At 42.6% G+C, this 23320-nt stretch overlaps 1 protein-coding gene across 5 annotated transcripts in view; it reads right to left on the bottom strand.

Annotated features, from left to right (window-relative positions):
• TNC (tenascin C) overlaps positions 1-23320 on the bottom strand; it is a 108294-nt gene that overhangs the window by 72331 nt on the left and 12643 nt on the right. For all 5 annotated transcript variants that reach the window (XM_083161038.1, XM_083161037.1, XM_083161039.1 and 2 more), the window contains one exon: positions 3794-4349. In XM_083161038.1, the coding sequence (XP_083017164.1) occupies positions 3794-4256 (463 nt within the window). In that variant the 5' untranslated portion in view covers positions 4257-4349. The remainder of the gene's footprint in view (positions 1-3793; positions 4350-23320) is intronic.

Genomic DNA, 23320 nt, shown 5'->3' with positions numbered 1-23320 from the left:
CTGCTCAATAATAATAATAAAAAAATTCATTTTCCACATATTACGCCACGGACTGTTGATATTGTAAATCTATGGATATTATATACCTTTATCCCCAAGGGACACATTTTGTCCTGTACTTCTTTTGTCCTAAACTGACTGGAAGACTGACATATTTTATCGCTGTATGCATGAATTTCAATAAATAGCCTTCTAGCAGTACATTTTACAATCCGTGCACTATAATATTTATGTCTATTATACACTTCGACATTTTTATACTGGATTTGCCTCTTATACAATGATTTCATTTATGAACACTCAACTGATGTTTTGTTTTCGTCTCTGAAATTTACTAGCGAGGGTAATAAAGTTGTTGTTGTTTGCTTTTAATAGGATGTTTACTTGGAACAGAGTAATAAAAAAAACCCTTACCAACATGATAATACATTTTGCAAGACTTTGAATATAAAAACGTGTTATATTGGGAAAATATCCATTTTAATTATTGGTTCAAGTCCTTGTACTTTCGGGAACAATATTATTAGCTGACACATTTTTCCATTCTTTGAGGTTTCTTTTCATGTCTTTTAAAGGAAGTATAAACTGCCTACAGTATACCATACATATAATTACAGGACTTGTGAAGGGGTATGCCCAGCCAACTGCTATATACTATAAAACAACCGCATAGTTTAAAAGAACATGTTAAAAACGATTTCATTAGTTTCTCCTTATAGTTGAATAAATTGTAGATAAGGCAAAATTATGTAGTCACATGCAATGTTCCAAAATCTAATAGCTGAAGCTTGTTTTGGTTGAAGCATTGTTACAGTATATGGAGGTTGTATACCAGCACCATTGGCGTAACTACTGTAAAGCAGCCCCAGCTGCCGCTTGGGGGAGCAAGCGGCAGAGGGGTCTGTGTGTGCGCCGGCACCCGCTTGATGCACTGATATGCTGCTGCCTGCCGCTGCCCACTGGCTGAGCACCGGAGGCGAGTCAGCCGCAGCGCGGGTGCGGCCATGGCAGAGACGAAAAATCCCCTCACTGATTCAATTGACTGTACACAGAGCCGGCTTTTGGCTACTGTGTACAGGATGGGTGGGCGGATGGGCGTGCTAGAGCAGCCTGGGATGCGTCAGAGTGAAGGGAAGCAGCAGTGTCTGCTGGTCTCTCTTCCTCTCTCCTGCTTAAGCTTCTCTGTTATGCGTTTGACATCATCACGTCACACGCTGGGGAAACACGCTGGAGAGGAGCCCGGGGAGTGGGGGGCACCACAAATTTTTTTGGCAGGGGGAGCAAAATTTCTAGTTACGCCACTGACCAGCACTCATATAGTAGTAGTCCAATAGTATCAGTAGTAGTAGTAGTAGTATCAGCAGCAACATGTATCCAACTGTACCTCATTAGCATACAGTATGTATCAAATCATGTCAGGCGTCATGTTTTCAACATTTGTTTTGAAAGGGAAAAATGCATGTGTTGGTAAGTACTGTACTAAAAGATATTTTTTGCATCTTAAATGTGCCCAAACTGTGCTTGCATTACATTATACTGCCCTTTTCCTCCCCTATTCCTCATGTCCAGTTGAATGCTAGTCTAAGTAGGGGGACCCTGTCTCATTCTTGACCGGCTCGACTGTGATTTTGCAGGCGGTATTCACTGTCCCGCCCGCTGAGCACCAAGAAGGGGGCATGGCTGCGAGAAGCGGCTGGAAATCGGCGAGATGTGGCCAGGAGCTCGACAATTCCCGGACGTTCTCGGCAGAACGTGCCCGACTGCTTGTGAAGTTGGAAAATGCCATTTACCCCACCAGGAATGGCATCGGGAGATTCAATACCCCCCTAAGTCTCAGCATATCTGCATACGTATTTGAGGCCTGATTTAGATTTGATTGACAGCCAGCACCATTTGGGGAAGTAACAGTGGCAACAAAAATGAAGGCATGTCATGACTACTTGGAGGGTATTTTACTGCCAGTGACTTTGACTTCAGACAATTCTACCCCAGTGTCTCTTTTGGGATGGTCATTCTGTGTAGCTGATGCTGCATCTTTGGAGAGAAGCCACCGGTGGGTGTTTTAAAACGTGACATTAGCATATATTCTTAGATCCACTGTAAACAGGGCTGTGTTAAGGTATGGATATACTGGGCAGTTGCTCAGGCCCCACAGTTGTGGCGGCCTTCAAGCAGGGGCCAGTTGCCTCTGGCTGGCACTCCAGAGCTTCTTGGAAGACAGGAGGAGAATGCTGGCCAGTTGAGAATGACACAAAATTTTGAGCTGCCAGGAAGTCTCCTTGAACACTACCAGAGTGAATAGTCATCAGTAGGCGGATAGGTGGAAGGCTAGAGCTAACAACCAATCAAAGTGCTGATTCAAGAGATACATTTTTTTTTTTAATTAATCCCATGAATAGATGGGTAGGGTCCCCTTTAGAATGTAAACTCTTACGAGCAGGACACCCTTCCCTTGTGTGATTTTACTTCTCTTACTTAAAGCACGATCGGTGGCACCAAATCCTGTGGTTTTATGCCACGCTGATACTTATTTCAGTGTTGTCTGCTGAAGCAGCTACTTTTATGTATCCTGTATTTGTCTTCTATTGAATTCAACTGTAAGTCCCTGTTTTGCTTATTCATTTATGTAACTGAGCTCTGCGGATCCCTTGCGGCACCATATAAATAAAGGATGATAATAATAATACGATGCTTTGCCAAGGGCCTACAAAGCTGTTAAGATGCCCTTGGCCGTGTCCACCTCTGAATCAAGCCACATAAAATATATGCATTATTAGCTAGCGTAATAACTATTCTATATAATATCATCAATATCATTAACAGGAACTTTATTATTTCATTTGATGCTTCAGGCAGCAGGCTCCTGTGACCCTTGGTCAACTGTTTCTTCTTGTATTAACATTAAATGTATTGTATACCATAATTAATACCATTAGATAGCGTCTCTCTATTGTTCTGGTAAAAATAATATCTTTCTATAATTGTACAACCATTGTGATGAATAAAAATGTGAAAATGAATCATTTAATAACAGTAATAGGATACATTACATAATTAAAATATTGTCTAATACAGGCATGTCCAATCTACGGCCCTCCAGCTGTTGTGAAAATACAAGTCCCGTCATGCCTTTTGCTATTAGGGAATGCTAAAACTATGGCAAGGCATGCTGGGATTTGTAGTTCCACAACAGCTGGAGGGCCATAGTTTGGACATGCCTGGTCTAATAAGTTCAAAATATAGGGGTAGATTTATTAAGCTCAGAGAAGTGATAAAGTGTCTGGTTTTTATCACCGGCCAATCAGCTCCTACCTGTCAGTCTTAAAACCAAGCCGGTAACTTCACAGTTAGGAGCTGATTGGCCGGTGATAAAAACCAGACACTTTATCACTTCACCAAGCTTAATAAATCTGCCCCATAGTAATATATTATTGGTAGAATATACAAATTGCTGAGTAACATGGCTCATGATGACCTCATATAAATATAAATAGTAGCTGATGAATTTCATTTGGTTCTGTTTTTCGATCATGTAAGGCAGGGTTGCACAAAGTGAACTTTTCCTCCATTATGGCAAATTAAGATAATTGGCTAACTAATAACTTAAAATGACCAAGATCAGAGTCCCGGTACAGGTAAGAGTGGCATAGCCAATCATCGGTTTATGCACACCTGGCCTACATTTAGATGATAGTGTTGTGGCTATGTTTCCTTTGACTACCAATGTTCCCAGACATGCTCAATCTTAGCTACTTTTAAATAAAACAAAGAGAAAAAACTTTATTATTCTCACCTTCAGCAGTCAATGAATTGGAGCAGCACCCAGCCCCTGTAGTGCATTGGTCTCGAAGAGATGACACTAAGCTTTCCAGGTCCTCCAATCTACTCAGAAGGTCTTTGATATCTGGAGATGCTGCACATCCACATGCCCTTCTTGGAATGTTGATACGATGTGTAAAAACAATCTGGTTTTCGCCATTTAAAGTGGTCTCCTGGAAGTTCTTGCCAAGCTCTGTCTGTGGTTTCACCTCATTTTCAGCTGTACCTTCAGGGTCCAGGTCAACAGAGCATAGAGAGCCCATTGGGACTTTAATATTGTACACATGGTTGAACACTACTGGCTGGTTGTCTTCAGGCAAGGTGATGTTCAGACCAGTATCTCTTCTGTGCCGAATAATTTTCCTTATTAGTCCACAGTCCACCTGAGAACTTAGCATTAAAACGAGCAGGCTGAACACCTGTATGGGATACCCCATGGTTGCGTCCTTATGCGATATTTATACTTATACGTTATTCCTTTGAAGTGCCAATTCTAAATTCCTTTGTATGTTTTCTTCTCCCACGTTATTCTAAAAGATAAAGATGTCGAAAAATCAATGTAAATCTACGCCATTTATTTGTAGTCATTGAAAGCAACATCAAAGACGATCTCCCACTCATTCTTTACATTATGTAAAGATCTGTTGTTTTTTTTTGGAAGTATGTAATTAGACTTAGACTGCTATGGTATTCCATTCTGTGAATTGACAAAGCCTTTTTTTTTTTTTTTGTAAAATCAAAGGGAATAATAAATCTTGTACATTTCGTTCTGCGATACTGTACAAAAGACAATAATAATCCCATGAATCCCAGCACAAAATGTACACTAACAAGACTATTTGCTCTAAAAATCTGTTGAACTGAGAGCATTATACAGTATATAATCAAACATAATAAAAATACTAAAATATATATATATATATATATATATTTTACAGTTATGTGTTATATACTGACTGTGGACTAATGCATGGTACTCTGCCCCTATAGTTAATCAAGCCTGAGAGAGAGAGAATATGTTAATAAGTTACCCATTGCAGTCATTAACCATTTGAGTGCCGACATCTCTGTGAGAGATGTGCAAAATATCTACTAAAAGTTCCAGCATTGCTCACATTTGTTATATAAATTCAAATAATAAATATCGTTTAAAAAAAAAAAAATATATATATATTTACTATAAAATGTAAATATTACAGCACAGGCAGCACGGATGGTGTAATGGTTAGCATTACTGCTTCACAGCACTGAGGTCATGGGTTAGATTCCCATCATGTCCCGAACTGTGTAGAGTTTGTATATTCTCCATGTGCTTGCGTGGGTTTCCTTTGGGTGCTCCGGTTTCCTCCCACATTCCCAAAAAATACTGGTAGATTGATTGGCTCCCAACAAAAAGGAACCCTGGAATGTCTGTGTGTGCGTGTACATGTGATAGGGAATATAGATTGTAAGCTCCACTGGGGCAGGGACTGATGTGAATGTTCAAAAATATTCTCTGTAAAGCGCTGTGGAATATGTGTGCGCTATATAAATAACTGGTAATAAATAAATAATAAACAACGATGAATAAAAAGGTTTGCTTGGCAATTTTCACACCTACTTTGACAGATTCACTGGGCACTCAAAGGGACAATCTCCTACTTATCAGTTGTATTATAGTCTTTAGAATGACAGTTGGAGGTTTGATCCATCCTCCTTTTTACAATTACTGGTTTGAATTAATTTATTTATGTATATGGGCTTTGTAATAAGAGTGTGATCAAACTGTGTTACACCAGAATGTCATTTCTTGATGTACTTAATTCACTTCTTTCTGATTTTATTATGGCGCTAAGTAAATACATCAGATATATTTTCACTTTTTCAGATGGTTTCCACAAACCTGCAAACAAAACCATCATTCTATTCATGCGTTGGAATGGTTGAACCTTTAAGAATGTTGGAAAAACATGGTCACTTTCTATAACATGGAGTGGGAAAGGAAATTGCATTAGCAGATCTCAATATTCCATATGAAAAGAGAATTTCCAGCAGTTCAGGTCTGCTTTTTTTAATTTATGATAAAGCCCTAAGGAGGTAAGGTTACAAACCATCCACAGGTTACATGCTCTTTCCTACAGTGATCTGGAGACGGAGAACTAGAGATAATCAATGAGTTTGCAAAGTTCGAGACTTTCCAAATTCACCGTCAACTAACAATTTGCCAAATTAATGAAAAATTGTGTCATTAAAGACCCTGAGAATTATACCTATTACACGTCACGGAATGAAACAATGGTGGCATTAAAATGTACTTTTTATAACCATATAAAAAGAGCTTAAAGCTCCTCAAGCAATTCTTCTTCTTGGGTGGTTCGAAGAAAACACCTGTGGATGATCCCTGTGGCTATTAGTAGCTCAGGCTAAATCTGCTAAATAGCTGTGCAAACAGTAGTCTAGCACGGCCTGCCTAATTTATTTTGTCCTTTGTCTTTGACATTTGTCCTCTGTGACACATTGACCACCACAAACCACATTACTTTCTTTATTGGTCTTCAGCTTCCTTATCTATATAGGTTAAGAAATACAAAGGACTCTGGCCCTTATTCTGGTTCACTCGCAAAGGCAAATTCCTTCTCAAATGGACAAAACCATGTGCACTGCAGGTGGGGCAGATGAAACATGTGCAGAGAGAATTAGATTTGGGTGAGTAATTTTGTTTCTGTGCAGGGAAAATACTGGCTGCTTTATTTTCGCACTGCAGTATAGATCTCGCTTTGAAGTAAATCCCCACCCAAATCTAACTCTCTCTACACAAGTTACATCTGCCCCACCTGCAGTGCACATGTTTTTGTCCATTTGAGAAGGAGTGAACCAGAATAAGGGCCTATATATCAACCATCCTCTGCCTATTCTTACACCAACACTTACATCTCTCTAGGAAGGTTACAATAATACCATGCTAAACTGAAATACATGAATTTAAAAGCTGACAGAAGAATGACATTCACTCTTATTTTGCAAATGTGTCCGCTTTCATTTTAATCTTACCAGCCACATTATTTTGTTATTTACCTGAATTGCTTGTCCTCAAAAGTTAACATATATTAAAATGCTATTTTTGTGAACCTGCAATAGGTGATACATAACAAAGTAGAAAGACATCAAAACCGACGCCATATCAAAAGCGGCTCCGTAAAACAGTTGATGTGTAAATGTTACAAATCCAAGAGCTGCCTTATTCTGTTTAGTCACATTGTCAAATATGTCTTGTTTGCCTGTTACACATTTTCAGCAGACCCCACTTATTTATTCAAAGAAGAGGAAATTGCGCAATAGAGAAATTACCACTGAGTAATAGAGTAAAGCAATTGTCGGAGCCCTATTCATTGAGAAATATGCAATATGATATTTGTTGTTTTTTTATTAGATTTTTTTTTATTGGGTAATTATTACTCAATGCAGTGGATTTGCTTATTAAACGAGCCATAAAGGAAGTACTAACTAACCATCTTCTGTAATTTTACACGCTGTGCTTGAAAATGACATGAGCTGATTGGTTAGTACTTTATTTCTCTCCAATGTATCTCTCTCTATAATTTGATAAATCTCCCCTGAATTCCCATAGAAGATACCTGTAAGGCACAGGGCCGGCGCTACCACTAGGCAGGACTCGGCATTTGCCTAGGGCGCCGGCCACTGGAGGGTGGTACTGAGCCGCCGAGGTACCATAGAGAGGTACCAGAAAGCATACCATTCCATCCCGCCCGGCGAGGCTGCCCCCCACGCACGCCGCCCGCTGTCTGCTGGGGGATTTCAGCGAGGATGGAGACGCTGCCCCCCGCGTCCGCCGCCCGCTGTCTGCTGGGGGATTTCAGCGAAGATGGAGACGCTGCCCCCCCCCCCCCGCGCGAGCCGGAAGCTGCATATCAGTACAGCAGGTACAGCGCTCTGGGGGGGTGCGGGCACCCGCTTCAGTATCACCTGCACCCCTCCCCCCTGCCGTGTGCCGTAAGTGCAGGTGGGCGGCGCGGGGGGTTTTGCCTGGGGCGGGCGGGGGGCTTGCACCGGCCCTGGTAAGGCAGTGCAAACTGTAGTCTGGAGTGTGAAGGGTGGGCAGGCGGTACAAAAGCCTGTTAATAGGAGCAGGGTAATAAGTCCAATAAAATAAAATACTGGAATATTACTCCACCGGAGGCCAGCCATCTTTGGAGATTCTAACTGAAGCTCACAGTTATCATGTTTATTTTTTAACTGTCTTTCATACAAATACTGTATTCAGTATTTAAATGGATTTTTTTTTGCCAATGGAACTTGTAGCTTGTTGGCTGAAAATAAATAATACAACGTAACTGTCATTCTTACAGGTAGTAGAATCTGGGTTAATTTGGTCTAAGTGGGCAATTTATCAGCTCATTGTGTATGATAAAGGGTGCTCCAGCAAATCAGCACCTGTCATTTTTCAAGCACATCCTGTAACATGGCAGCTAGTAGCTGATTGGATGGCACTTTATCTCAATGAACATTCTCTCTCTCTAAAGGAGCCCATCGACGCTCCGTTTTTGCCGGCTCCGTTCTGTACTATGCGATGCGCGCTCCCGCGCATCACATAGTACGGTACAAAAAAAATGTGCTGCACATACTTTTTGTACTAGGTACACATCGTATCGGATCGCAGTGCATGCACAATGCATGCACAAGGGATGCGATCCGATACGATGTGTACTTTAAAAGTACAGAACGGACCGCAAAATCGGACCGTGTATGGGGGGCATAAGGCTTAGTACATACATCCCATAATTGAGTTGATTAATCCAGTGAATTAACGTGATCATAAAATATTTTTCCCATGTCTAAGGCTATATTGGCGACGGCCTTTCTGTGGTTTTGGGCTTTTCTTCATCTTCTTCATTATTATCATCATCATTGGTACGGCTAGACTTATTAAAGCTTCTTAAACAGACAAGTTGAGGTGTTCACCATAACAACCAATCAGATTAAGTATTTTGTTTCTAGAATGCAGTAGGGAAAGGATAGTAGTCAGAATGGTTGCCATGAGCAACACCCCCCATGAATTAAAAATGTATTAAATGCAAAGGGGCTGAAGCAGAGTGAGCTCTACTCATACTGCATAATGCACCATGCGTGATTTCTCTTTACACACACCCGTGCCCATGTGCTAATTCAGTCTCACACGCTGTTTGAATATGGGATTGAACAGTTCCTTGTGTTCACATGGTCGTCACACAGTTACTGGCAAAGAAACGGTGCTCTATCAATGGATCAATCTGTTCATGCTAGCAAACACTGGGCCGTATGCGGACATGTGCTGATATCTTATGTGCTGCACATTGGAGGTTATTCCTGTTGATTGACAAGGCTACGCCTTCGCTGGCCGCCACCCATTCGCAAGGCAAATTCACACACAGTGCATGCGATTGGATGTTACACAGTAAATTCCATTCGCTGCCTGCTGGGATCCGCCCCCGTCATTCGATTAAATGACGTCAAGGCTTACACATCTGTAAGAGCAACCTTACAGATGCGTGTCTACTTTGGGGGGGGGGGGGTAGGCGGGCCGCTGTAAGGTTGCTCTTACAGGAAATGCTGGGTGTTCCCATATGGTAATGGGGCAGCCCGCCACCCCCCCCCCCAATCCACCCCACCCCCCCCCACCTGCAAGGTTGCTTGCATGCGCCCGGAGAACAATCAGTTCACTGTGGCTGCATACAACAAGTGCATGCACATTCGCAGAAATGCGCAATCTAAAAACATCGGTCCCCGTACGACGGATCGGCTATTGCGAATGAACCTGAATAAGGTCCATCTGCAGAACAGTGTGTGTGTTGTCAGCTGCAATGCCCCTTTATCTACAGCCAATAGGGGAAGAGGCGGCAATGGAAAGCATTTCCCAAAAACACCTCCATTTTGTGGGAGTGCCAAGGCCGGTGTATCAGTCTTTCCTCTGCAGCCTTACCGGCCTCCGCAGCCTGAATTCCTCAGCCAGCCGGAGTCACCTGATAGTTACTCAGATCGCCAATGTATTTTTAAATAAAGTTCTTGCCCGCTGTTGATGCCATAGGTCAATCCATTTACGCCTTAATTCTATTGGTTTTAAATATCAGGCTCAGCGCATATGGAAGACCTGAGGGATGCATTGATTGACAGCCTGCCAGCAGTGTCATGTACTTACACTAAGCAGAGATGTTTATATTACAAGGGTAGTATAGTAATCTCTCTTTTCCTGCGCCAGGCCTGCCATCTCTCTATATTTCCATCTATTTTTCTTTCCCAGGGCAACCAAAGACCGCTAGTACTTTCTTTTGTTGCAATGACCTTGTGGGAATCAGGGGAAGGAGAGACCTACACAATTTGATTTCACACACTGTTGTCAAGGAGAGCACAACTCAGAGAGGGCTGAGATGGCTGCATGACCAAAATGCTAAGAAGGGTCTTATTGTACTGTATCGAGTCATCCCCGCAAGCGTCTAATACGTTTTACGGCCGCTGCATATATTTATTGTCCAATCCCATAATGAGATGCTACAGAAAGCATCTCTGCCTGTTAAATCCTTTTAGATTTCTTAGGCAGCTATACATAAGTTATTAATTATAAGAACACCCAGACAATAGAATGATATTTCAGAGAACCATCAGCTATAGCAGTAATTGATGCAGTAGGGGGTTGATTAAATTAGAATTTATCATGTCCTGCAATGGCCTGCAGGCACCGAGATGTTTCACTGCACGCTAATTGCTTTTAATATCACAGAGCAGATTTATATTTCTTATCTGCATTTGCGTGAAATGAAGACCGAGGAGGTAAAAAAACAAAGTATGTTCCCAATTTATCCTACCTCCTGCTGGACTTCCCCCTAGAGTAATGACATTTCAATCTGTTCCATTTTTTTTTCTTCCAATGTAGTTACAAGAAATATAGATTTCCTAACAAACATTGGACAATCTGGCTGCATAGATATAGTGAAATGGATAAGACCATCTCACCTTTAATGGGGTATACACATTGTGCGACTCCTTTACTATTAAATTCTGATTTGATCGGGAGGTATTGAGTTGAGACTGAATCGGACAGCACAGTGTACCCATTTGATTTTGACTGTATAGTACTGTACTATGGGCGTGATTCTGGTTGACTCGCAAAGAAGCAGTGTTTGTTGATGTTATGCCAAAGACCATAGACATAGATGTTATGCCAAAGACAGTTTTTGCGGATGCTAGAGGAGGCAGCATCCTTAAAAAGGGTCTGCTGTAAGGAGGCGGCCATTTTTTGAGGGACAATTTGTCATAGGGAGCCAAGTGGAGTACTGAGATGCAGACAAAGTAGATCTGGCAGTCCCGGCCACAGTGTGACGGGCGAGTGGGCAGATGGGCGGGGGCTAAATTTTCTGGCGGGAGGGTGCAAAATTTGATGCTACGCCACTGAGCAGGACAGCATTTACCTGATCACTGGCCGCTGTTAAATTGCTCAGCAGCGACCAGGACTGAATCAGGACCCGTGACAGAGGGCCTTATTCTAGTTCACTCTTTCTGACAAAATCCTTCTTAGATGGACAAAACCATGTGCACTGCAGGTGGGGCAGATGTTACTTGTGCAGAGAGAATTAGTTTTGGTGGGGTTTTACTTCAAAGTGAGATCTATATTGCAGTGTAAAAATAAAGCAGTCAGTATTTACCCTGCACAGAAACAAAATAACTCACCCAAATCGAATTCTCTCTGCACATTTTACATCTGCCCCCCTGCAGTGCACATGGTTTTGTCCATCTAAGAAGGCTTTTGTCAGAAAGAGTGAACTAGAATAAGGCCCAGAGTCAGTGGCGTAACTATATAATTTGCGCCCCCCCGCCAAAAAATTTTCGGCGCCCCCGCCCCCATACCTGACAGAGCCGCATCTGCCTCCCTCAGCTCCGCTGCGCTGCTCAAGTCTCCGCTGCGCTGCTGCCCGGCCGCATCTGTGGTCACTGTCCCGTCACTCGCTCCCGGCGCCGGCTGATAATGAAAAGTGACTCTTAGAAAATGGCTGCCAAAACTGTCTGCAATACGGGGGCAGCCATTTTCTAAGTGTCACTTTTCATTATCAGCAGGAGCCGGCGCCGGGAGCGAGTGACGGGACAGTGACCGAAGATGCGGCCGGGCAGCAGCGCAGCGGGTAACTATAGCACCGCAGCCCCCCCGGCGCCCATAGTTACTCTGCGCCTCCCCGCCACGGCGGGGGCTGCGGAGGCTTAGTTACGCCACTGCCCAGAGTCACAAATTGGTTGGTAACTTAGTCACGGCTAGGCATGAGGACACTGGCCCAGCACAATGAATACAAGAATTTCCTTTCCTACTTTGAAATATCAGCAGGTAAACTGTGTATTTTGTTTGGGGGAATTCCCTTATTTTTTTAAGGCTTGAGACATGTCCAAGCAACAACAAAAATGTGTAATGTTTTTTGGGATCATTCTAAAGTATTTGGACTGTTTAAGCTTGCTTTCACAAATAATTCTTAATAATAGGTGTAAGGCAAAATATTGAATTCCTATTATAGGTAGAATAAATGGTTGAGCTTAAATAATTAGTGAAACATATCCAAGTCATTGAAATAAATGTGGTGGAGACAAGTGATCAACAAATCCTGTTCCCATTATCAGACACGCTCAGACCACTTAACGTTTACTGATTATTTCAGGAAAGTACTTAATGACCTTTAAGCACATAATGACATTTAATATGGATTAATTACCTTCTAATACTTATGTGTAGGGGCCTGTGTGGGGTGGTGGGAGATTTACAGAATTGTATTACGGTATGGGTGCCAAAACACATAGGGGGAGGTGTACCAAGCATTGGAGAGTCATAAAGGGAAGTGAGATAAAGTCATAACCTCGCTTCTAACTGTCATTGTAGAAGCTGTGCTAAGATAAAATACATTGGAAGCTTATTTGCAGGTACTTATTTCTCCCCACTTCCCCAAGGATTTATAAATCTGCACTATTCTGTAATGGTACAGCTATAGATAGGGTGACATTTAATGTATTGTGATACATAGTCGCCGAAACCGGGGTGCTCCGGGGCTCGAGCATCCATGGAAAGTGAGGAGCACCCATGGGCCACAGCAGCGGGGGTCCCAGCAGTGGATATGCCCGCAGCAGCGGGGATCCGGATATGCTGTCTACAGCTGGAGTCCCTGCGGCGGATGGGAACTAGTAGCGGTATTAATATCATATCCGCTGCTGGGACCCCACTGCGGTGCTGCCACTGCAAGCAGCAGGTGAGTCCCAGGGAAGGGGGGGTGTCTGTGTGATTGGGTGTGGTAGTCTGTGGGGAGGGGGGGGAAACACCCACCGGAAAAATCGGCGCCCCTGTTGTGATATTGATTAGACAATATAGATGGTTTTCATCTGTAAATTTTGTTTTGTATGCAAAGGTGGACTGTGATGGAAAATCAGCCCTGATATTTCTGGAAGCAGCCCCTATGGAGGTGGGGTCTGTTGCAGGGGGTGGGGTCTGGGGAAGTAGCATGAATTCTTCTTATAGGGTCAGATTTTGAGTTGGACACAGTTGTATAAATATATATATATATATATACCGAGAGATACAGAAGGAAAGCAAGTACTAGTGTGTGTATATATATATATATATATATATATATATATATATACAGAGAGAGAGAGAGAGAGAGAGAGAGAGAGAGAGAGAGAGGGAGAGATTTCTTTGTAATTATCCTTTTAAATCATTATATTATGTCTCGGGGAATAAGTAGAGTCTGCGACGACCAGAATGATATATAATACATCACAAATAAAAGAATCTGTGTGGACTCCCAAACCCAAAAGTGTAGGGGAGAATCATTTCCCTTTTACCAAACCATTTTCCATCTGCACTGTACGTTAGCAATGAGTGTGGTTTACCAAGAAATCTGCTGTCTGGAGCGAAAAGAGAGAAATTGGACGGAAAGTGATCACATCAGCAGGAAACTAGTCAACTTTTTTTTTCAAAGAATATATAAAACGAACGAATACAAACTTTCTATCCCTCGATGGTTAAAGGTCTGATTAAGTAACTTTGCATTTTAATTACAAGTGGTAACTACTGAATTTATATATAACTGTCACGGCATAATAGGAAGGGCAGTAAATATTGTTTTATGGATGTGTCTTTGGCCCTGCATCACAGAGCAATGAAAAGGTTATTGTAGGGTAATAATGGCAAGTCATCAGAATTGTGAAGCAATTTTTGGATAGGAAATGTCTATTTGACTATTTGTTAAGAAATGTTATACAAACAAGTACTGCTATGGGAGCTGCACATTGGTTACATTGTTTAATATTTGCATATTCACATTGAACAATATTCTTGTTACAGCTACAGTACATAGACAGATGATAAAATAGACAGCAGGAATATGAAGGTGGCAGCATTAAGCTGTACAGAAGCTATCAGTGGCCCTTATTCTGGTTGGTGCGGTAATATCCGCGTGCGTTCGTACCGCCGATGTTTTGTGTCTGCGCATGTGCAGAGGCGTCTCTGCGCATGTGCGAGCGGGGCGTACGGCCAAATCCCGCATGAAATGTGAACACTCCGAACAGGGGGTGGAGAGGGGCGTAAAGGGCTATTTGGGCTCATTACCACATGCATACACCCCGCGTTTCATGGGCGTTCCCATGCAACCATCGATGGTCTGCGACCATCGAATGATGGGGGGAGGTTCCCTGAGATGGAGGAGGCGTATTCCATGAAAAATACACGTGCGGTCCGTTCGGCCAGCTTCTTACCGCGTACGGACGGAGTTGGCGATCCGTATGGAAGGCGGAGTTTCGCACGCACGGTCCTGGCCGCATATTCGGATCCGGCCGCACCGATCAGAATAAGGGCCAGTGTGCTATCGTTATGTGATGACCAACTTTACATGGATCGAAGACACTGTAGGCCTTATTCTGGTTGCTCCACAACCAGAATGCGTTGGCACGCGGACCGATGGTGGCGCCGTGCACATACGCATTTCTGCACATGTGCATACGCAGGGTGCATGCTCCCACGGAGAACAGACTGTTCACTGGGTACATACACCCAGGGAAGCAGGCAGGCTCGGGGTGGGGGGGGGGGCAGGCGGCGCCATTAGCATATGCTAATGAGGCCATGACACAGGTGCGGGGGGGGGGGGCAGAGCTGACATCACCAGATGTCAGCTGCCCATTTCCTTCCCAAAGTGCATGCTGTATGTAAGTGACTTGAAAGTCACTTTTATATGCGCCCACCTTCCACATCTTTCAATGGTCGGCAAAAGATGTGGGAAGTTCCCTCTGACCTGCGAATAGATGTTACAAACCCCTGTGAGCAAGTCGCCCTTGCGAATTTGGGTCACCAGCCAACCATTCACAAGGCGGGGTTTGGTCTTTTAGTTGACTGCCAAATCAACTTTTGAAAAAGCTACCCGCGTAGCCAAACGTGTCAGTAGTTTGCTGCTACATCAACCCTCCATCTTGACCTATTTGGATACCAGTCCGAACCAGCCCTACAGGAGACCCCAGGATTGCGGTACCTACTGCCATGGATACCACGGTTTATAACCCCCCCCCCCTATGGTCATCTACTTCGGAACCAGAGACACCCAGGGAAGCAGGCAGGCTCGGGGTGGGGGGGGGGGGGGGGCAGGCGGCGCCATTAGCATATGCTAATGAGGCCATGACACAGGTGCGGGGGGGGGGGGGGCAGAGCTGACATCACCAGATGTCAGCTGCCCATTTCCTTCCCAAAGTGCATGCTGTATGTAAGTGACTTGAAAGTCACTTTTATATGCGCCCACCTTCCACATCTTTCAATGGTCGGCAAAAGATGTGGGAAGTTCCCTCTGACCTGCGAATAGATGTTACAAACCCCTGTGAGCAAGTCGCCCTTGCGAATTTGGGTCACCAGCCAACCATTCACAAGGCGGGGTTTGGTCTTTTAGTTGACTGCCAAATCAACTTTTGAAAAAGCTACCCGCGTAGCCAAACGTGTCAGTAGTTTGCTGCTACATCAACCCTCCATCTTGACCTATTTGGATACCAGTCCGAACCAGCCCTACAGGAGACCCCAGGATTGCGGTACCTACTGCCATGGATACCACGGTTTATAACCCCCCCCCCCCCTATGGTCATCTACTTCGGAACCAGAGACACAATTTAACATCTCCCTCAGCTTCAAATCCAGTGGACATGTGTTACTTTTCCAATCATGGGACGACCATGTGGCAAATAAACAGGAAATTCATTCTCTGCCGTACCCAGGGTAACTACCGGTAACTACACCGTCTTTCATTATATCCAAAACAGGGTATCACTAGGAATGGACTACCACTCCATTGTTCCCTCATTGGTCGGGTGGGTGCATTATTGCCTGCTATTGAAATATTGTTACCAGGTTTTTTTTTTTGTTGTTTTACTATTATATGTAATTATATTTCATATCAAATATTGTGAAGTCCATCCAACTGTCACATATTTTAAATCCAAGGTACCTTAGGTGTAACCAGCGCTGCTCATTTTTGTTTGTTTGTTCTCTAGTCATACTTGTTTACCCTCCTGGAGGCTACGAGAGTCTCTCGATTTTTTGGGGTAGTCTCCCAAACCCCACAAAAAGTATGCGGCTCTCCAGTATCCTGTGGAGCTCTGGAAAGCGGGTGGGGCTAAATAACTAGCTCATTTCTTTAACTCCACCCTTCACTATAGACCTACGCATGTTTCCTTATGTTGGTGGAAGGGCCTTGTGTTGAGACCATTCAGACCGGGGCCCGGTAGTATCTCCTCCCCGGGCTTCTCGCGGATAGGAGACTTTCAAAGTAGGAATCTAATGCTCTAGTGCAAGCTCAGTATGACGCTGTTCCCTGTGCAGTAGTTTGCAGATATCTGTAAGATCCATCTGCATTTGGACTTGTGTTAGAATTGGGTCATAGTATGCTGCAAACAATGGAGGGAAATATATATATATTTTTATAAAAATCTATTTTTGAAATTCCACAAAACTTTAACAGTGATGTCATAGGGGACCTTTCTGTAACTCAAAGGAAGATCTACATGGATTGCAAGTTAATATTGTACAGCATCTGTACTGAATTTTCCATGGTTCTGAGTGCGTAAAAAAAATAAAAAATAAAAAAAAAGAACCCAAAAACCTATGAATAGAGTATAATGATTTCTACTTGGAACAGAGATTAGAGGAAGGTGTAAAGACTGTAATTATTTGATAGCTGCTGAAGTAGCCAAGGGTGAAGCTTAGAGGAGCAGACTGAAGAAAAAAAAAAAAAGACACCAAGAGAACTTAGTGAAAGGATTTGTAACTTTATCCATTTTAGGTGTGAAACAAAAAGTGCTGCACTTATAGTATGTCTAAAAATAGCATTAATTCCGCTATGTGACTACATCTGCTCCATATACCGTATGTTCCATTTCCTTTGCAGAGACTTTTACAGTACAGTCTGGAATGAGGAATGAAAAAACCTATTACAGGGTGTATTTATAAAGCTGTGAGAACTTAGATGACATACAGTAGGGGAGCTTCGTACTAAGCCTTGGGAGTAAATGTAATAGGTAGCGTGAAGCTTAAGTTTGTTTGAGAATGGCAATATTCTTAAAGTGTCAATCATCATGGAAATGCCTGGTTGTTTCAGCCATGTAAATGATTGCTGGTTTAAAAATATGGCCATTCTTGGACAAACTCCGGCACTTCAGGTGTCTTGAACCCTATTACATTTGCCCATTGGACCGAGACAAAGAACCAAACTTCTAACTTTACTTTTCAAATGCAGCCAGTGGCATGACAGTTAGGGGCTGATTTGCTGGTCATTTTTCTCTCTCTGATTTTTAGTACATAGGGCCTTATTCTGATTGTATGACTCACCTACGCATTCACACGGGGCGCAATGTTTAGCGATTTATACGCAGGTGCAGATGCTGGGTGCGAATGGGCATGGCGAACTGCTAGTTCACCGTCCCATTCGCACCTAGCAGTGCGGGCGGGTGGCGTGGGGAGCCGGTGACGGGCTGCGACCATGAGAATGCCCGGTGTTTTGTGGGCGTTCCCATAAAAACGCTGGGCATTCCCATGTAAATGTGCCCGTGTTGCGGGTGCGGGGTCCAGGCAGCTGCCATCAGCAGATCTCAGTTGCCCACCCTCTTCCCGTATAGGGAGCACGCAAATGTAAAAGACCAGGGAGGAGCCTTATATCTGCGTGCACCTTCCAAAATCATTTGATGGTTGCCGACCCAAGGTTGCGAACGGATGATTATGCTAAACATCCATTCACAGTCGTGCGGTGGAACTCGGCGAGCAAAGGGGGTGGTGGGCGACATGTCATCCACACGCAACACTGTGAATAAGGTCCATAGACCCTTATAAGCAGCTGCTGCCCATGCACATTTCACAAACACCTGTCAGAATTAGCCTGTAGAAGTTATTGCAGATAAGAGAAGCACCACCACCCATCAATAGATAGGAGAGTATTGAAGATAATCGGAAACACCTGAGCATAAATCACTTCCAAATAGGCAGCCATACAAAACTACAAGTGCCATCATGCTTCAAAGGATATTGATGAATATACCCATAGGCTTATAGGAATTAGCAGATAACCAGTTCTTAATCAGCCATTACATGTATACTGTAGCATGACAGCAATGACTTACTATTTGTCATGCTCTTTTCCTGCTGTAGAGAAAATCAACACAATAAAAGATGCCTGCTGAACCAATCTACGAAGGTCTGAGTGCTCTGGTACTGTAAGCCAGTTCTTGGATTCTATTTAATACAATGGGGGCAGGATTGATTAATAAGTGGTTGTCTACAATGAATAAAAGGTTTATAGGAATTCAAAACATACTGTAGGAAGGAAATACTGATTTCTAGGCTACAGAAAATGTCTGTAAATCTGAGAACAAGCTGTAAAGGCCTTGCAATATTTTTTATGCCTGATTGACTCATGCCGTTAAGTGTTTTTCATTTTTCTTTTCTCTTTGTACTGGTGAGCAAAGTAACACTGTTTACATGCGGTGCAGTATTAGCCACTGCTGTTTACTTCCATTCTTCATATATTCAAATTTCTTTTATTGGATTTAGTTGACATTTTTTTGTGCCAATTTTCCGGGTGATTTTTGCTCTGCACAGTTGGCGCCAGACTGATGGAGAGGTGAATTTCGTTAAATTGGAACAATGTGTGCAAGGTGTGGGCTCCCCTGGGATCAGGGCCCGTGTACACCACTCACCTCGCACCCATTATAGATATGCCAGTGATCACCACGGGTGCCGGATGTCGTTCCAACAGTCACATGACTGAGACAGTGTGGATGTGGTAATGGGTGTGGTATGCAGGCCAGAACATTGGAATCCAGAGTGTTCAAATGCCTGACAATAGGGATCCCAACTGACAGGGGCTATTCTCCTTCGTGGTGGTCCAAGACCCCATAGAGGGAGAATAAAATCTGTGGCGGTTGGGATTCCAATGTCTGTATACTGACCATTGGAATTCCGACTATCAGGCCTGCATACCACACCCATCACCACGTCCACACCGTCATGTGTACCGAATATCTCCACCACATCCACAATGATCTCTGCAGAATTATAGTACATATCTGTAATCGGACATGTATAATGACCATGCACACCGTAACACAATGCATCCGCCAAGAGAATACTCAGAAATGTCAACGTGCTGTAACTCATGCTTAGCAATCACTACGGTAATGATGTACAAACATGTGGTGACTTGTGGATATAGAAAGTGTCCAGAAGTCACCACAACTTGTTTCATCGAGTGTGTGCTTTAGAACTTCACTCACCTGATGAAGTCCCATACTGGATGAACACTCAGCTTTGACTTATTTCTATCCTTCTATGGCTATCCAGATAGGCTTTTCATTTTTTAATTAATGTATGCATTATTTATTTACTGACCTTGACACAATGAATGTTATAAAACATTACAACACTATATCGTATTACTTTGCATAGTGTATTGTGTGTTTGTATAGACTATGCTGAGATGACACTATACAGATTTTGAACATTCACATCAGTCCCTGCCTCAGTGGAGCTTACAATCTATATTCCCTACCACATGTACACACACACACATAGATATTCTTGGGTTAATTTGTTGAGAGCGAATTAGCCTACCGGTATATTTTTGGAATGTGGGAGAAAACCAGAGCATCCGGAGGAAACCCACGCAAGTACAGGGAGAATATACAAACTCTGCACAGTTAGAGCCATGGTGGGAATCGAACCCATGACCTCAGTGCTGTGAGGCAGTAATGCTAACCATTACACCATCCATACTGCCCCGTATATATAACACATGGTGGGGATAGAACCCATGACCTCAGTGCTGTGAGGCAGTAATGCTAACCATTACACCATCCGTACTGCCCCGTATATATAACACATGGTGGGAATCGAACCCATGACCTCAGTGCTGTGAGGCAGTAATGCTAACCATTACACCGTCCATGCTGCCCAGTTCATTCACCAGGATTACAGCTGCAGTTGGCTGGCACTCCCTACATTGGGCGATGTATTCACCCTTTTTGTAGATGAGATCAACATTATCACTATAGGACAATTTTGAACTAATCCACGGTAATGTTATTTGTTATAGTGAGACATTACTCAGCTTTAGCTGCTGCTACCGCCTTCAGCACAAGAGCCCATCCCGGTTTGCCTCTGTGCTATTACTTTGACAATTTAAATGAACATAGAAAAGTCTTTGTGTTCATTTGACAGAACTTGAAAATTGTGTTTTATACATTTTTTTGTAAGTATTATTTCATTATGGAAAAAAAATGCTGAGAATAATTGTTAAGCTGTTTGCTTAGACACAGGTGCAGCTAATCTTTTCTTTAAGAGACAGTCCACCCCATACTGTACTTAATGTCAGTCTCTTTTTGAATTCTTTCGGTCAGATGCTGTTTTATGTTTGATGTATGTATACGTATCATGAGTAAAATCTGTAGTTATAAAGAATGGGTGTATTTGCCAGGTTAATCCTTAAATACCAATGCTTATCGGCCTACAAGATATTGAGATGTAAACCCTGTCCTGTTTGTAATACTTCAAGTAGTTTGGATTTAAAGCCAGTCCTGTTTATAATACTTGAAGTAGTTTATATATTTTTTTTATAATTTAACTTTTTTACAATTTGTATGATTTCTCTAGTCCTCTTATAATTAACATCTCAGTGAAATAACCGACTAGCCGTGGCATTCATTTATTAGTATAATTTCTTTAAGCAATGTCTGACACAGTTCCGTAGCAGGTAATGGAAAGCAGTAGAAGAACTGTGAATAGTAGAGAGGGAATAACCCATTCCAAATATATTTTTATCTTTCAATGTTTGGTGCTACAAAAAGTATCATAAATGAAATATACCGACTGAATAAAGCCTTAATTAATTAGAAAAGGCCAGTCTATATAAAAGCATTGCATGTTTTCTGAAGTCATTCCAAGAAAATGTCAAACCCACCTAATAAAGAAAGTTAACATGACAGGAAAGAGATATTTAAGTCATATTTAAAAAGTTGAGCTTTGAATGATTGTGTTGAAATCTGTATTTTGCACACACATCCCCTTCTAATGGAGCTCTCCCGGATCCCCTCCACCACGCTGCCGGTGCCTCCCCTCCCCGCTACCCTGCCTAACCCTGGCCATCTCCCTGAAGCGGAGACGGACAGGCTTTGTGTCCCCCGCCACACTGTAACTGGGATGCAAATGCATGTGGGACGCTCGTGTGCAGCCCCCAGCCAGCGGGGGAAATCTGGAGAGCCCCGGCGCTGGCTGAGAGGCGCTCCATCTGTATATTTTTGGACTGAGGGAGGAAACCCCACGCACAGACAGGACCCTCAATACATGTTTATCAGAACAATGTAATTTACAGTGAGAAAGCTAAACAAGGCAGAAATACAGTAGGTTGTTTGCATGTGGGTGCTCCGTATTAGGACCAGATGTATCAAGCTTCAAAAAGTAATCAAGTGGAGAGCGATAAACAACCAGCCAATCGGCTCTTACCTCTCATTTTTCAAACCCAGCTTATAAAATGGCAGTCAGGGACTGATTGGATGGTTGTTTATCACTCTTCCATTGTATCACTTTTGAAGCATGATACACCTGTCCATTAGCATGATCATAAGTGGCATTCTATGACCTAGCATCGAAGTCCTGTTAAAACATTTTTATTTTACCCAGAAATCTCTTCTGCTTTCCAAGTAGCTTAATTGCATTTTCCATGTATAACAAAAAAAGTTATACATTTGCAATCCCTTGCATGACACATGTCTAGTTCAATCCAGATGACTTGTCTGGATATAGTACATTTATGATATGATACAGTACCTTTGATTACAGGAAGTGCAAAAAGTAGCATATTGGAAATAAAAGTAATAAAACATGTATCAGGTTCTTGTTGGTTAGTGCTTAAGAGGCTTGGAAAAGGAGACAATTTAAATCTACCTTAAATATTTGTGGCAGTTGTGCCCTTGGTGGCCACACAATTCATCTGTTAATCATTATAAGCCAAGTATTGAGGGGGGGGGGCTGTTTTCAGGACACAATACCCGTTAAAGTTACATAAATTGAATTACTGCCAGTATGTCTTAACCTTGTGGATATTAGCCCTGAACCCTCAGGCTGTACAGTCTCTGACAAGAGCACATGTCTATTGCTGCGCTGTACTGTATGTGTATTGTGTAGCACCTCTTGGCAGAACCAGACAAAGTGTGTTATTCTAAGAAACCTGAGCGTGTGTTGGGAATAGAATATCCTGGCTTCTTACTGCTAGTTTTTGGACTGGCTATATAGGATATAGGATTACCAGACCTACACTTTAACAAAGATAATTCTAAATATGCACAGGAAACCCTGCGGTACGGTATTGTAGCATGGATTTTATACTCGCACCTCATTCATTTGTTAATCTGTTAACCCTTGCTGCATTATCCCACTTAAAAGGTCAGTTTGTTTAAAAATAAATTCCGAAAGCAGATGACATCAGTGTCTCGGAAAGGGAGCCTGGAACCATGGGAATAAGTCTCAAAAATTACGGTCACCCCGGATCAGTTCAAGTAGAGTCACTTCCAAATAAAATGTATATTTATCTGCTTTGATACCACATGTAGCTTAATAGATATGTATGCAAATTTGTACTCGCTCATGGAGCAGATGTGTCGCACCCACACAATTTTATTATCCTTGTTTCTAAGTAAATGAAGTCTGGCACGCTCATCTTTTTCAGTAGTGCTAAAAAATATCTCAAAGACATTACAGACTAGACTGGAATGCAATCATTTCTGTGAGTTAGAACTTACATTTATTTGTAACTATTTAACGCACGATCCTGTAGGTGATAAAACAACGTATTTCGGTGAATAGCTACAATTGCTACTTACAGTTTGTCCCTGTTTCAATTTTCTGGATGTATCTCAAAATAGGTGCCCTTCCGAATACAGTACTTAGAAAGATCTTGTTCTCACTTGCAGACAGGTGCAAGGAACC

The sequence above is a fragment of the Crinia signifera genome, chromosome 9 (genome assembly GCF_055691185.1).
Source record: "Crinia signifera chromosome 9, ASM5569118v1, whole genome shotgun sequence".
NCBI classification, from domain to species: Eukaryota; Metazoa; Chordata; class Amphibia; order Anura; family Myobatrachidae; genus Crinia; species Crinia signifera.
The sequence above is the reverse complement of the archived record's forward strand: the minus strand, read 5'-3'. Positions and strand labels throughout refer to the sequence as shown.